At 43.4% G+C, this 13,354-nt stretch overlaps 1 protein-coding gene across 1 annotated transcript in view; it reads left to right on the top strand.

The window, feature by feature from the left end:
• The window catches only part of SOS2 (SOS Ras/Rho guanine nucleotide exchange factor 2), a 42,652-nt gene that overhangs the window by 20,557 nt on the left and 8,741 nt on the right, over nt 1–13,354 (top strand). The window contains exons 7-13 of the mRNA XM_027744420.2: nt 842–952; nt 2,500–2,598; nt 6,736–6,863; nt 7,209–7,864; nt 8,901–8,982; nt 9,959–10,081; nt 12,709–12,812. Of these exons, the coding sequence (XP_027600221.2) occupies nt 842–952; nt 2,500–2,598; nt 6,736–6,863; nt 7,209–7,864; nt 8,901–8,982; nt 9,959–10,081; nt 12,709–12,812 (1,303 nt within the window). The remainder of the gene's footprint in view (nt 1–841; nt 953–2,499; nt 2,599–6,735; nt 6,864–7,208; nt 7,865–8,900; nt 8,983–9,958; nt 10,082–12,708; nt 12,813–13,354) is intronic.

Raw genomic sequence — 13,354 nt, 5'->3', positions numbered from 1 at the left:
CTCCCCACAAAGAGTTCCATTGCAGCTCCCCATGAGTCGGGTAGGAATTCCCCTGGACCCTCTGCAACTGAGACTCCACCTGAATGTTCAAACCAGCCTTTTGTGGTGGTTGGCATTCCCAAATTCGGCAGCCTGTATCCTGGGAAGAATGAAGGTGGAAAGAGGAATGTGCTTTATCCCGGGCACGGTGCCATCCTGGATAACCCGGTGAGTCAGGAGTGATTCAGCCCAGTGGATCTGCAGGGACTGGGATCAGCCTGACAGGCTTTGGCACAGCTGATCCAGAGGCAGCCATGAGTTATTCCTGCAGGGATTCCTGTGCAGTCAGGTTTGCATCCCATCCTGCTGTAGCTGATATTGAGGAATCACAGCCGGATACTCCAACCAGAGTCGTAATTCTTGCACCTGAAACCCTTGGTGTGATTAGAGAACTTTTCCCTGGGTTGCTTTGTCCCAGATGGAGATATTTTCCTTGTGACAGTCTCCCAAGTTCACTTTTGCCCACAGTGTCCTTTTTTTACAGGCAGAGAGGAGGGAATTTGCCATTCCATGTGAAATGGGGCGAAAGCAAGAACTTCTCTTGCCTCCCACTGCTTCAGCAAAACAAAGTTTGTGTTGGCCACAGGGATTGGGAGGTTGAGGAATGCTGAGAAAATCGTGTGCAGCTAAAAGTTGGAAGTGAGAAAGGGTTGTGGTTTCCTCAGGATTTGTTTTGCAAAATTGATATTTTCGTGAAAAGTTCCACTTGTGTGTCAGCTTCTCAAAGGAAATTATTGCACCAGCTGGGACAGAAATATCTTGCATCCTTCATGTATTTATGTAATTCTGTGTTTTTATTTAGGAACAAGCCTTTGATCCATATGAAACCTTGTCCCAGGATATTCTCTCTCCACAATTTCATGAGCATTTTAATAACCTAATGGCAAAACCTGCTGTTGCTCTCCACTTCCAGGTGAGTGCAAATGGGGAATACTGAAAGGCTTTAATTCTCATATTTCAAAGGTTTGAATTCTGTCAGGAATTCTTTACTTCCAACTGAGGAAGAAATCCTCGAGGTTCTGCCCTTTCTTCAGTGTAAGATATTTGGATTTTGCCTCTTGCTGTAAAATCTGGGCACAACTCTGACCCATCCATGAATCTTCTTTAGTTCTTTTTGTCCTCATATCAGACACTTGCATGAGGACAGAGGGTGAGTTCTCACACTGCCATTTCCATCTTGCCTTTTAAAACCAAACACAGGCACCCAAACACCATGTTTTCATTTCCTTCCAGAGATATCCAAGGCCTCCTTCAGCACTGAGGCTGCAACTGATGTTTTTTCTTGAATAATTCTTCAATAATTTCTTAGTCATTGCTGCCCAGCAAGATCATCTGTGAGTTTTCTATTGTTTTATTAGTTCTGTCCACCAGTGTGGCCGATTTATTAAAAGCTGCATAAGAGAAGGTGCTGAGCAAGTGGTGAGTCAGTTCTGCTCCCAGTTAAACCCAGTTTAGTGGTGCTGAGTTTGTAGGGTTCACTGGGGCACCTCTGCAAGCTGAGATTCCTCTCAGCTGTTCCTGCAGGTGAGTGTTTCCTCCTCACCTCCAAGACCTTGGAAAGCTGGATCATCTTACTCTTAAATACTTCTCAGTGTTGAAATAAGGCTCTTTACCTCCCTCCCTACCAAATTTAGAGCTCAAAGCTCCGTTCCAGATTAAATTGCTAATTGAGTCATTTTTCAGTGAATCTGGCCTCCTGCCTGACTCTCGTCACTAATTTCTCATCCTGATGTCATCATATATTAGGGAGAAATTCTCCCCTGTGAGGGTGGTGAGGCCCTGGCACAGGTTGCCCAGAGAAGCTGTAGCTGCCCCTGGATCCCTGGAAGTGTCCCAAGGCCAGGTTGGACGGGACTTGGAGCGACCTGGGCTAGTGGAAGGTGTCCCTGCCCGTGGCAGGGGGTGGAATGAGATGAGATTTAAGGTCCCTTCCAACCCAAACCATTCTGTGATTCTGTGATCACCATAGAAAGACTTTCTTAGGAATGTTCCCTCACAGTTCTTCTCTGGGCTGTGGAGTGAAGGCAGAAAGATAATTTTTTAAATGGATGTGAGGTAATTCAGTTTCTGCTCAACATTTATCCTGATGTGGGAGATGGCAGGAATTTCATCGTCCTTTGGAAAAATCTCATCTTACAACCTGAGTTATTGTCTTAGTTAAGTGCTGGGAAGGGGAAAAGATTTATCATTTTTTAAGTAATAAACTTGTGATTCTCATTTTCTCAGGGTGATATTAATACTAATTTCTTCAGTGCTTGATGAGAGCTCCATATTTTGGTGCTATGTTGGATGTAATGGAAGCACAGTGAACATACCTGGGAGAAAAGGGAATTTGGGGGAGTTGTGACAAGTTTATTTGATTATGTGGAAGCCCTGACTGCTCTTTAGCCAGTGCCAGACCTATCCAGTCCTGATTTGAGTATTTCAGTGTAAATAATCCTGTTTGTTCTTCCTTTTCAGTCCACTGCTGAGGGGTTTAAAGAAGCTGTACAATACGTCCTCCCTCGCCTGCTGCTCATCCCAGTCTATCACTGTTTGCACTACTTTGAGTTACTACAGGTAAACAAAGCCACACTCTCATTTCTCATAAAACCAGTTATTAATGTGGAGAATCTGAGCTTTTAAATAGGTGTTAAGACGTTGCTTACTTCTTCTTAAAGTGGAAAGAGCTAAAAACATTTGATGCTGGTCACTAAATGTCTGAAAAGTAAAAACATGTAAAGAAATCTTCAGAAGCATCTGTTGCTCTGATATGAGCATTTGAACTATAATTTATTAAACAAACCTTGAGTTCTAATATAGTTAAAAATTGAATATAAAAATCTAATTTCTTCTTTCCTTGAGTGCTAAATTTTTGTTCATTCACAAGCAGCTAAACAGAACCCAGATCAAATTCTCAGTCTCAAGTCACACTCCAGTTGCAGCTCAGCTTATTATTTCAGAATAATCCATTCTTAATGTTCAACCATTTGTCCTGAGTCCTAAATGGAAGTAGCTGAGGATAATGTACAAAAGTTTCTGTTTGCCCCATTGTGTTGGGAAAGAAAGTTTGTAATGCTTTAGGGGTAAGTGAATTATTAACCAACTGGGATGGACTTAAGTAGGTAAAACACCCTGTGGCTGCAGCTGACATTTGGAAATAGCAACAGAAATCACTCTTTTAGGTTCTCAGTGTAAAAAAGTGGCACTGGCCATGTTGTACAGGTGTGTTATATGGATTTCCTTTGGATTTCAAAGGATTTACTGCTGTGAAGGAGGAAAGGGAAACTTTGCCACATAGACTATATCTATAGTAACAAATCTAGCAAGTATGTTAATACCATATCTATTCAGCACAAGTTCCTTTTTTTTGGAAGTTCAGTCTTGTTTTCAGTATGTCTGCTGTGATTTTTTTTTGCATGTGCTGATTTAGATAAAGAAAAGTGAGGGATGATTTATTTTGTCCCATGAATCACACACCTGCAGTGTGCAGATGACCAGTATTTTGTGGAAAGATTTAAATCCCAGAAGGGTTTGGGTTGGAAGGGACCTTAAAGACCATCTTGTTCCATGGGCAGGGACACCTTGCAATATACTTAAATACACGTGGTCTCAGTAAATTTTAAATCTTTAAGCATTTCTGTTGATAGTCATTTTAGGAAGTAGTTTACAAAGCTTAAAAATACCCCAAAACCAACCTTAATTCTCTCCCAACTCCCTGACAGGAGGGTGGAGCCAGGTAGGGGTCGGGCTCTGCTCCCAGGGAACAAGGGACAGGACAAGAGTTGCCTCAAAGCAACTTGAGAGGCCTCAAGGGTCACCAGGGGAGGTTTAGCTTGGATATTATAGAAAATTCCTTCATGGAAAGGGCTGTCCAGCCCTGGCACAGCTGCCCAGGGCAGGGGTGGAGTCCCCATCCCTGGAGGGATTTAAAATCCCCGTGGATGTGGCACTTGGGGACACGGGGCAGTGGTGGCCTGGGCAGTGCTGGGGGAACAGTTGGACTCCATCATCTTGGAGGGCTTTTCCAACCTCAACAATTCCACAATTCCACAGTTTTGCCAGCCTTATGTGAAGGGAGCACTGTGGGTTTGTAGATAAAGTGTCTCTTTCAAAATAGTGGAACTTCCCTTCCCATAACCACGATAATTCCCTGGAACTTCCCAAAATGTTCCTCTTTCACGCTGAATAATTGGATCAGTGACCTGCATTATGCTGGAGGTCAGGCTGATTAATGACCCATTGTGTCTTAGAGCTGGGAAAGTGCATCAGGATGAAATTTAGGAATGAAATCATGTGCTGCAGCTTTGGGGGGAATCTGAGCCTTCAACTGGATTTACAAGTGTAAAGTGTGTGGTGTTTGTCCTCGTTTGGAGTGGAGTTTTCCTCGTGTTTTTGATGAATAAAGCCTGGCAGACAGTGCAAAATCATTTTGTTGTGCTTTTTATTCATTTTGAAGGATAGTACAGCAGGAGGGTGCATGAAAGATGATAATTTTAGCAGTGAAAATTATTAAATTTGATCTTTACCCACAGTACACAAGATTTCTGAGTAGGATCTGACACTTGGCTGTCTTGAGCCTTTCCAACCTTGTGAGCAGAGAACAAAAATCTGAAATATTACTCTGTATCAATGGTAAATCCAGAGTTTTCTGTTATGATCCCTTTAGTTACAGGTTTAAAATTTGAGTTTTATGTTGTACTTTGAAAACATCTTAAATTGACAGCAGAGATTTTTAAAACACAGCGTGTTTTTAGGCACAGAGAAAGTATTTATTCAACAATATTAATATATAACATATTGAAAACCTTTGGTATTGCTACTCTGTCACCATTGTGTTTGTCTCTAGGAACTATGATTGAAAAAGTTCAAAATGGAAGCAAAAAAGCAACAAAATACTCATATTTTCATGGTTTCTGTAGGGAGAGAAGCTCAGATTGAGACTTTTACTTCCACATAAAATTACCAAAAAACCCCTTCTGAACTGGGAGGTAAATAAAATAATGATTTACCAAAGCACAGGCCTCAAATATTTGCTTTTTTGTTAAATACCAAAACTAAAATTAATGAAATTAAAGTGTGAAAAGCTTGAAAATTCCTTCCAGCTGTAGAACTTTTCCTCCTCGGTGCAAAAACATGCAGGATCTTCATCAGGGCCTTGTCTCTGCCTAAGAAAGAGGATAAAGGTCCTGAATGGAATAGAGAGTTTATCCTTCCTCCTCATGTGACTCCCAGGCACAAGATTATCCCGAATTCCTGCACGTGACTCGTTGTGTTGTCATCAAACAACCCAAAACATGAAATTATCAGACTGAGGAGCTTTCCCCACCTTTAGGATTTTGCACTTCACACCTTTTTTACGTTCTTTGCATTTCTGTGGCTGACAGTAAGGAAAAGTAGGATTTCCACAGATTTTTTTTCCCTTCCCTGTACTGTTCCTCAGCTCACAAAATTCCCGGAAATTTTGGGCCATGAAACATTGATTTGTTTACTCTGCAAGATGGAGGTCGTTTGGGCATGTGAAAACTAAAAAGTTTAGTAATTGAAATGACATGGAGTGGACCAAGCTGGTCAAATCCTGTTCTCTCCATTACTTTTAGAGGAAGCTGAGGGATCCTTGCTGAGGGAACGTAGTGGGGAAAGGAAAAGAAGGCTCTGCCATGCTGAGTGAGTGTAAGTAAGATTTCTCTTAAGTATGTAGGTAAAACAGAGTCTGTCCAGAATTTATCCATGCGTGGCAAGTTGTCATGATTTTTCCCAGAAATTTGTTAGCTTGAATTTTCCTTCAAACAACTCATAGAATCCCACAATGACTTGGGTTGGAAGGGACCTTTGAGCTCATCCCATTCCACACCCTGCCATGGAGGGGCTCATACAATCTTGAGGGTGAAAGAGGTTAAAAAAGAAAAAAAATCTTTTATTTTTATCAGTAGTATTTTAGGTGTCACCTTAAAGAACCAAAACCAGGAACTTTTAGGCTTCACTCAAGGCATGTTGCTGCCAGTTGGATGGAGATGATGTGAAAACCTGTGGAATTTCCTAGTTCAGGAAGTTTCTGCCTCGTGGTGGAGACAGATCTAGTCTTTATAAAAAGGAAATACGCTGATTTTCACCGTCTTTACATTTTGCTGTAGAAGCAAATCTTGAACGCAGACCTTTTTTTTGACTCTTGTTAGTTTGCACCGTGCAAAGTGGACGTTTTTTTCTTGAAATAGGTGAGTTTGCTGAAGGTGGCAGAATTCAGAGTGGTAAGAAGCAAAGAGAGGAGCTTGCTCGTTCTGTCCTTTAAATTTGCTCTGGATTGTTGAAAGGAACTCATGGAAGGAATATACACAGTCACATAAACCAGCATTTAATTCTGGGCTGTTTCAAACCTTCAAACTCTTTAATAAAACCAGTTGTGAAACAGGACATTGTTGACAAGGTAACAAGAAAAATAATAACTGACAATTAGCACTGGCTCTCATTGAAGGGTAAAGGGTGATCTTTTTAAACTCTCTCCTGCTGAGTATCCATGGATTTTTCCTGAATATCTGACAAATATTTTTAGTTTCATGCACAGCTCGTTTTGAGGGGCTTCTGTAATAACTCACTGGCTTGAAATCACTGACTTCACCGAGCACCACAGATAACACCGTGTGAGAATGATTGCCAGCCTTCCTTCCCTGCTATAAAAGAGGCAAATCTGAAAGAAAATAAATGTTTGTTCTGTCCCAGCAATTGCAGGAATGCAGTGAGGATGAAGAGGATCGGGAATGCCTGAAACAAGCCATCACTGCCCTCCTGAACCTGCAGTGCAGCATGGAGCGCATTTACAGCAAACACTCCCCGAGGCGGCGGCCTGGGTGAGCACAGACACACCCTGCCTCCCCAAAACGGGCAGGGAAGGAGATAAATCATCTTTCCTTGTCAGGAAATCTATATATTCCCATTTCCAGGCATGTCTTTCTGACAGTTTTCGTTGTAAATGGAGCAGCAGCCCAGAACCTTCACGCCCCACTTCGAAGAGAATAATGTGGATATCTTACTCCCTTCCCCAGCCAAAGCAGTGCTTGTGGCTTATTTGGAACTTAGGGCATATTTAGGGGAAAAAATAATGTATAAGCAGTTAATTTAGCTGATTATTTTGGTCTCTTGGGATGGCAGGCGTGGAACGTGCCCGTTGTGACCTTTTCTGTTCTTCTCTCAAGGGAGCCGGTCTGTCGCTTCTACCACCGACAGATAAGGAGCAAACACTTGGCCATCAAGAAAATGAACGAGATCCAGAAAAACATTGATGGCTGGGAAGGCAAAGACATTGGGCAGTGCTGCAATGAGTTCATCATGGAAGGGGGCCTGACCAAAATAGGAGCCAAGCACGAGCGGCACATCTTCCTCTTCGACGGTTTGATGATCAGCTGCAAAACCAACCACGGGCAGTCGCGGCTCCCCGGCTACAGCAGCGCCGAGTACAGGCTGAAGGAGAAGATCATCATGAGGAAAATCCAGGTGATTGACAAAGAGGACACCCCTGAATACAAACATGCCTTTGAGCTGGTGTCTAAGGATGACAACAGCGTCCTGTTTGCTGCCAAGTCCGCCGAGGAGAAGAGCAACTGGATGGCGGCGCTGATCTCGCTGCAGTACCGCAGCACCCTGGACAGGATGCTGGATTCAGTCCTGCTGCAGGAGGAGAACGAGCAGCCCCTGAGGCTGCCCAGCCCAAACGTTTATCGTTTCGTCGTGGAGGACTCTGAGGAGAACATTGTGTTTGAGGACAACCTGCAGAGCAGGAATGGCATTCCCATCATCAAGGGAGGGACGGTGGTGAAGCTCATCGAGAGGCTGACGTACCACATGTATGCAGGTATCCTGCACGGTTCTCTAGAGATGTTTTTTAAGCTCATGGTTCTATGGGGAAGGAAATTAATCCTATTATCTTTAGTTGGATTTTTCTGCATATAATTAAATGTAAAGTAAGATTTGCAGGGGGAAAAAAAATCTATTGGTAAATGGCCTGGCATTGCTGGCAAAGCCGTAAGAAAATTTTGGGTGTGCAAACCCTTCACCCCCAAAAAACTCCCACAATAGTGTGTTTCCTGAGATCATTGTTGCTAAAGCAGTGGAGCTGTTACAGGCTGTGTGTCTGTGGAAGGAGAAAAAAGTTGGAAGTTATATTTATTTTATTTATTATACTCACCCTGCCGCTCTGGGAAGTCCCTGTGTTGAAGAGGATGCAAAGCACAACCAGCATTTTGCAGACTGTGCTGTGAAATACTGTCTTAAAGGCACAGAAATGAAACCTTGAAGTAGTTGTATGAAGTGCTGATGTTGAGGAAAACGTTAGGTCTCAGTTTTGGGGTAAAAGTCACAGGCTGAAAGGAGAAGCTGTGCAATTTTTGTTAAACTTTGCAAATAATAACAGTCTCCTTTGTGCTTTTTACAAAACTGCCCGGTTTTTAAGTGATTGTTTTTGTGAAATTAAGATTACATATTGTGAAACTATAATAATTTTTTTTAAATAGCATTTAAAGCTCAGTATTGAGCAGCTGCTCAGTGTGCAAGTTACCCTCAGCTGTGTTGTCTGTGTGTCCCAGCTCATCCAGTCCTAAAGTGTGATGGATTTTGATGGCTTGTGCTCTTATCACCTTTCCTGAATAAACTGATGTATTTGAGTATTAGTTTCATGGAATTCCAGATGGGTTTGGGTTGGAAGGCACTTTAAAGACCATCTTGCCCTACCCCCCTGCCTTGGGCAGATTTAGATATTTTTGGTGTTAGAGGAGATTTTCCGCACATTAAAATTTTCTCTGTGTATTTTATTTCCGATATTTTCCAATTGGATTAAAAAAAGAAAAAAAAAACCAAAACACTCCCATCATTTTCTTCTTCTGTCCTTACAGATCCCAATTTCGTACGGACTTTCCTCACCACCTACCGCTCCTTTTGCAAGCCCCAGGAGCTGCTGAGCTTGCTGATAGAAAGGTAAGGAATGGTCATACTTCCTGAAGTTATGGAAAGGTTTTAGAATCACAGAATAGAATCCCAGAATGCTTTGGGTTGGAAAGGACCTTAAAGCCCAGCTCATTCCACCCCCTGCCATGGGCAGGGACACCTTCCACTAGACCAGGTTGCTCCAAGCCCCATCCAAGCTGGTTTTGGACACTTCCAGGGATCCAGGGGCAGCCACAGCTTCTCTGGGCAACCTGTGCCAGGGCCTCCCCACCCTCACAGCCAAAATTCCTTCCCAATATCCCAACTAAACCTACTCTTTGTTAATAGGAAGCCATTCCCCCTTGTTCTGTCACTGCAGTTCCTGATGAGTTTTGTGTGTTTGGAATCATAAACATCCCAAGTTGGAAGGGACCCACAGGGATCAGAGAGTCCAGCTGCTCCTTCCCTGCTCAGGTTCCCAGCGTCATGTTTCACGTGTTTTAGTGAAGTTTGTAAAACAGTAACTTCTAAAACAGTGATCCAAGTTTTTAAGGCAACCTCCCTTCTCCTAGTTTAAATGAGTTACCTGAACTGGGTATTACCTGGAGCACAGCCTGGGCTGTGGGGTGGTGATGTTGTGAACTGCTAAACTTCCAGGTCTCGATGCAAATAAGGACAGAAATGTTCTGAGCGGTTTGTTTGAGCACACAGACTTAATGTAAACAGCATTTTAATGCAGTGTGATAAAGCTGCTCTTAAGCTCTCGTCTAATCTTCCCTTAATCAAGCTAGCAGGCCCTTAAAAACCTTATATCCCAGTCTAGACATCTTGTGATGAGCAGAGAACCAGTGAATTAGCCGGGCGTGGACCTCGGGGAGGAGGGAATTCCGGGCGAACTGGATGTCACAGGAGTGCTTGAGTCTCACCACACTGAATTTATTTGAACTGCAGTTGCTCCCCACGTCCTCCATAAAGGCTTTGTGTTTGATCTTAAGTGCCATCAGTTCTCTGGTGCTCTCCTCCCTAGGTTTGAGATCCCGGAGCCGGAGCCCACGGAAGCAGACAGGCTGGCCATCGAGAAGGGGGAGCAGCCCATCAGCGCCGACCTGAAGCGCTTCCGCAAGGAATACGTCCAGCCAGTGCAGCTCAGGTTGATTTGCTTTCCAGTTTGTTACAGCCAGACTCGAGTTCCCTGATTACATGGTATTCCTGGAGACACTAATCTCCCCTGGAGACTGCTGTGCTGTCGAGCAGGGACTTATCCGTGTCTGCCAGCAGCCCGGTATCCCAGATCATGCTCTCATTAGTCACACTGACTCCTGGAGCTGTTGGAGCTGCACTTTGGTTCCCAGAGCTGTGATCCCCACCCACAGACACTGCGTGGCTGCTGTGGACAGCGGGTGTGGGTGAGGGATGTGTAGCTGAGAGCGGTTCTGAATGGGCTCCTTGTTCCCAGGCCCTGTGAAGATCGTTCCTCTGTTTCCAGTCTTCCAGCCCTGCTGGTGTTTTGCTCCCTTTCCCAGCCCCGTGGATGTGTTTGCACACAGACAGGGAGACTCTTGTCTGTGCTGCAGCATTGCAGTGGCTGCAGTGAATCTTCAAGGTCTTGCTGACCAAGCTAATTTGGGGAACAATTAAGCATTTCTAGCATGAATGAGGCTAATTGTTCCCCTGATTGAGGATTGAGTCAGGAGGAGACGGATCACAACCATAGTCTGCTAGAACAACTTTTAACTGTTTTGATGAGTAGCATCAAGAGATTACCATTAATGGCACATTAATTTTACTATTAATGTTACTATTAGTGGCACCCTCAGATATTCTTCTGGCACACATTCCTAGTTTACTTGTTGGAGCAACAGCAGTTGACTCAAAGTGAAGGGTAACACTGACATGCCAGTACCTTGAGCGTGTTGAGAAAGTCACTCAGAGGTCCCCTTTCCATCAGATACCCGTGTGCATATATATATATATAAAGGATTAAAAAGATAAGGATGTGTGTAATACAGGAGTTTTCCTCCACATGTAGCAGCCACCACCTTCTTGAACGTGCTCCAAGTTATACAACCTCAGCGTAACCTTGCTCCTGGCCTTGGGCTGTTTATCAGGCCCTTGGTGTTCCCAGTTTATCAGCTCCTGTGGGTTCAGCAGGACCAGTAGTCTCCACAGTTATCAGTTCTTGGGAGAGCCGCCTCTCAGCTCGTGCTTTGCTGTTTTCTGGGAGCTCTTTCCGATCCCTGTGATGTGTTTCCAGTGGCTTGGAACTGTCTTAGAGCTGAAAATAAGTGTCTGGGTTTGAGCTGTTGATTCCAGCGTTGTTAATAGCATTGACCTCTACTTCAGAGAGATCTGGGATTTGGGAACAAGGTGGAGAACAGGCTCATCCCTCCCTCCCTGCCCAGCACTCCCCATCTCATAGGAGACACTGTGCAGTGCCCAGGCATGGAAAGGGCAGTGGCTTTGGCATAAAAACATGTGAGGTCATGAGAAGGAGGAGCTGCTAAGCTGGAAGTGCAGTCAGCAGATCCAGGCAATCTCTCTTGCTTTTCCAGTGCTTTTTACCATTGGATCTCAAAGGCAGAGATGGATTAGATAAGATCCTGTTTTACTTTTAGTGGCTACTTGAGTCGAAACTTGGCTGCTTAGAAGGTGGTGTTGATTTCCAGCCTAAATGATCCCTCTGGGCAGCAGTTCTTTTATGGGATAAACCTTATTTTTTCCCTTACACACTGGGAAGAGGAGAGCTAAGGAACTTCTCCGTGTGTTCACAGGGATGTAATTCATTTGTCTGAGCTAAGCCAGCCCCTCTCCAGAGCTGTGACTCACAGATTGCAATCAGGTCTCTGCCCTGTCCCTCTCAGATCTTCTTGCCACCAATTTAAAGGGCTGAGCCACCAAACCCAGTATCCTCATACCCAATTAGCACTGTTTTCCCAGTGGAAAACTCCCAGTTCAGCAGCACAGGGCTGGAGTAACCACATCTCCCTGGAACCATCTCCCCTGAGCCCGAGGCCGTGGGTTCTCCATCAGCCCCATCATCCTGTTGAGTTGGCACAAGGAATATCTCTTGTCCTGGGTGATGTAGGAGATTTTTGCTCACTCTTCAGGTAAGGTCATGCATAGCACTTTGATAAATCAAATGTTTGAGGTGCGAGCTCAACTTGTTTACCTGAGGAAGAGGCAAACCAGTTTTTTATTCTGATTTATCCTGAGTGTAGAAGGCAGAGGAGCAGTTGGAGTTCACTTTGAGAGGCTGGTTTATTACTGATTTGTTTAAGAAAGGGTAGGGAAAAATCAAGAGGGAGTTTAGTGTTATCCTTAAAGGAAGTATTGGATCTAGTATGGCTTTTTTGTGTCATTAAAAAGTTGTAAGAGAAGGGCAGTAACAACAACTGCAGCAACTTTGAAGCTGAAATTTGTGTGTAGGAAAGAGACCATTACAATTTTGTTTCTTACCAAATGGGAAATCTTAATTAGCTTTTTTATTAAAAAAAAAAAAAAGACATTAGAAATGGCATTTTTTGTATTAGATTTTTTAAAAAACACCAATATATATATGCTAAAACTGGGAAATTAGGTCTTAAATACCTGAAATTTCTGTGGTCATGGGTGCCTTGTTCAGTTTTTGTTCTGTTCCTTTGTCCACATGTATTTTGATAGTTACCAACTACATGAATCTGTAACTCAGTTTTGTAGGATTATCTTTTATTTGGTGTTTCTGTGGGATAAACCTTGAAAGTCCTTAAAAAGAAACTTTTTTTTTTTCTCCTTCCTCAGAATATTGAATGTTTTTCGTCACTGGGTCGAGCACCATTTTTACGACTTTGAGAGAGATTTGGAGTTGCTGGAGAGGCTGGAGACCTTCATTTCCAGTGTCAGAGGTACAGGAGCAGGGTCCTGTTCTCATTCCACAATTTGGGACAATCTGGTCGATCCTGATGGGTTTTAGGCATGAGAATGTCTTTACACACATGAGTAATTTTAATGCCTTTAATTGAGCTGTTTATGAGACTCTCCTTCACATGAGCAAGCTTTGGCCTGGAGCCTGAACAGCCACCAAAAATGACTTCAAGCATTAGGATAATAATACTTCAAGTATATTTACTTCTGGACAGTATGTTCATCTTTGCCTGACTCTGTGATTCAGGCTGTCACCTTCCCTTTCTCCATAGAGAATTCCTTCCCTGTTGCTTACTGAGATTAGATTTTCCATCTTGTTCTTTTCCCATTTATCTAAGTTTCCAGTGAAAATCATTATCCTTTCAGAAGAGGATACCTGACCCGTTTGGTATCACTTCCTTCCAAACTAGATTTTTTTTTATGTGTTGGCATGTCGATTTTTAATAATTCTCCTGGCAATTCCAGGTTTTCCTTTTCAGCTTGCCAGGCCTTACACTGGCCAATATCATCCTGAGACAGATAA

The sequence above is a fragment of the Pipra filicauda genome, unplaced genomic scaffold (genome assembly GCF_003945595.2).
Source record: "Pipra filicauda isolate LSUMZ 115617 unplaced genomic scaffold, ASM394559v2 scaffold508_size1329835_pilon, whole genome shotgun sequence".
NCBI lineage: Eukaryota > Metazoa > Chordata > Aves > Passeriformes > Pipridae > Pipra > Pipra filicauda.
Note: the sequence above shows the minus strand (reverse complement) of the source record. Positions and strands in the feature narration are given on the sequence as shown.